Source organism: Penaeus monodon, chromosome 29 (genome assembly GCF_015228065.2).
Source record: "Penaeus monodon isolate SGIC_2016 chromosome 29, NSTDA_Pmon_1, whole genome shotgun sequence".
Classification (NCBI taxonomy): Eukaryota; Metazoa; Arthropoda; class Malacostraca; order Decapoda; family Penaeidae; genus Penaeus; species Penaeus monodon.
In genome coordinates, this window is record NC_051414.1 from 10644349 (window position 1) to 10644616 (window position 268).

General features: G+C 66.0%; 1 protein-coding gene across 1 annotated transcript in view; it reads right to left on the reverse strand.

Annotated features, from left to right (window-relative positions):
- The window catches only part of LOC119591730 (hematopoietic prostaglandin D synthase-like), a 34851-nt gene that overhangs the window by 10452 nt on the left and 24131 nt on the right, over positions 1 to 268 (reverse strand). The window contains exon 2 of the mRNA XM_037940481.1: positions 43 to 262. Coding sequence (XP_037796409.1) covers positions 43 to 262 — 220 coding nt within the window. The remainder of the gene's footprint in view (positions 1 to 42; positions 263 to 268) is intronic.

Sequence of the window (268 nt, forward strand, 5' to 3'; positions counted from 1 at the left end):
AACACACACGCACACGCACACAATGCCTTGAGTGGGACCTACTTGGCATAGACCATCTGCGCGGCGTGCGGCAGCAGGTCGTGCACGGCGTCCACGACCTCGTCCCCCTTCGCCGCCTCCCACGGGTCGTCCACCGCCATGCCGTGCGTCCGCCCCAAGTACCGGCAGATGGCCACGCTCTGACTCAGGGGCCTGTCGTCCACGTACAGCACGGGCACCTTGCCGTAGGGCGTCTCTGCGGGGAAGAGAGGTGTCAGTAAGGCTCGGA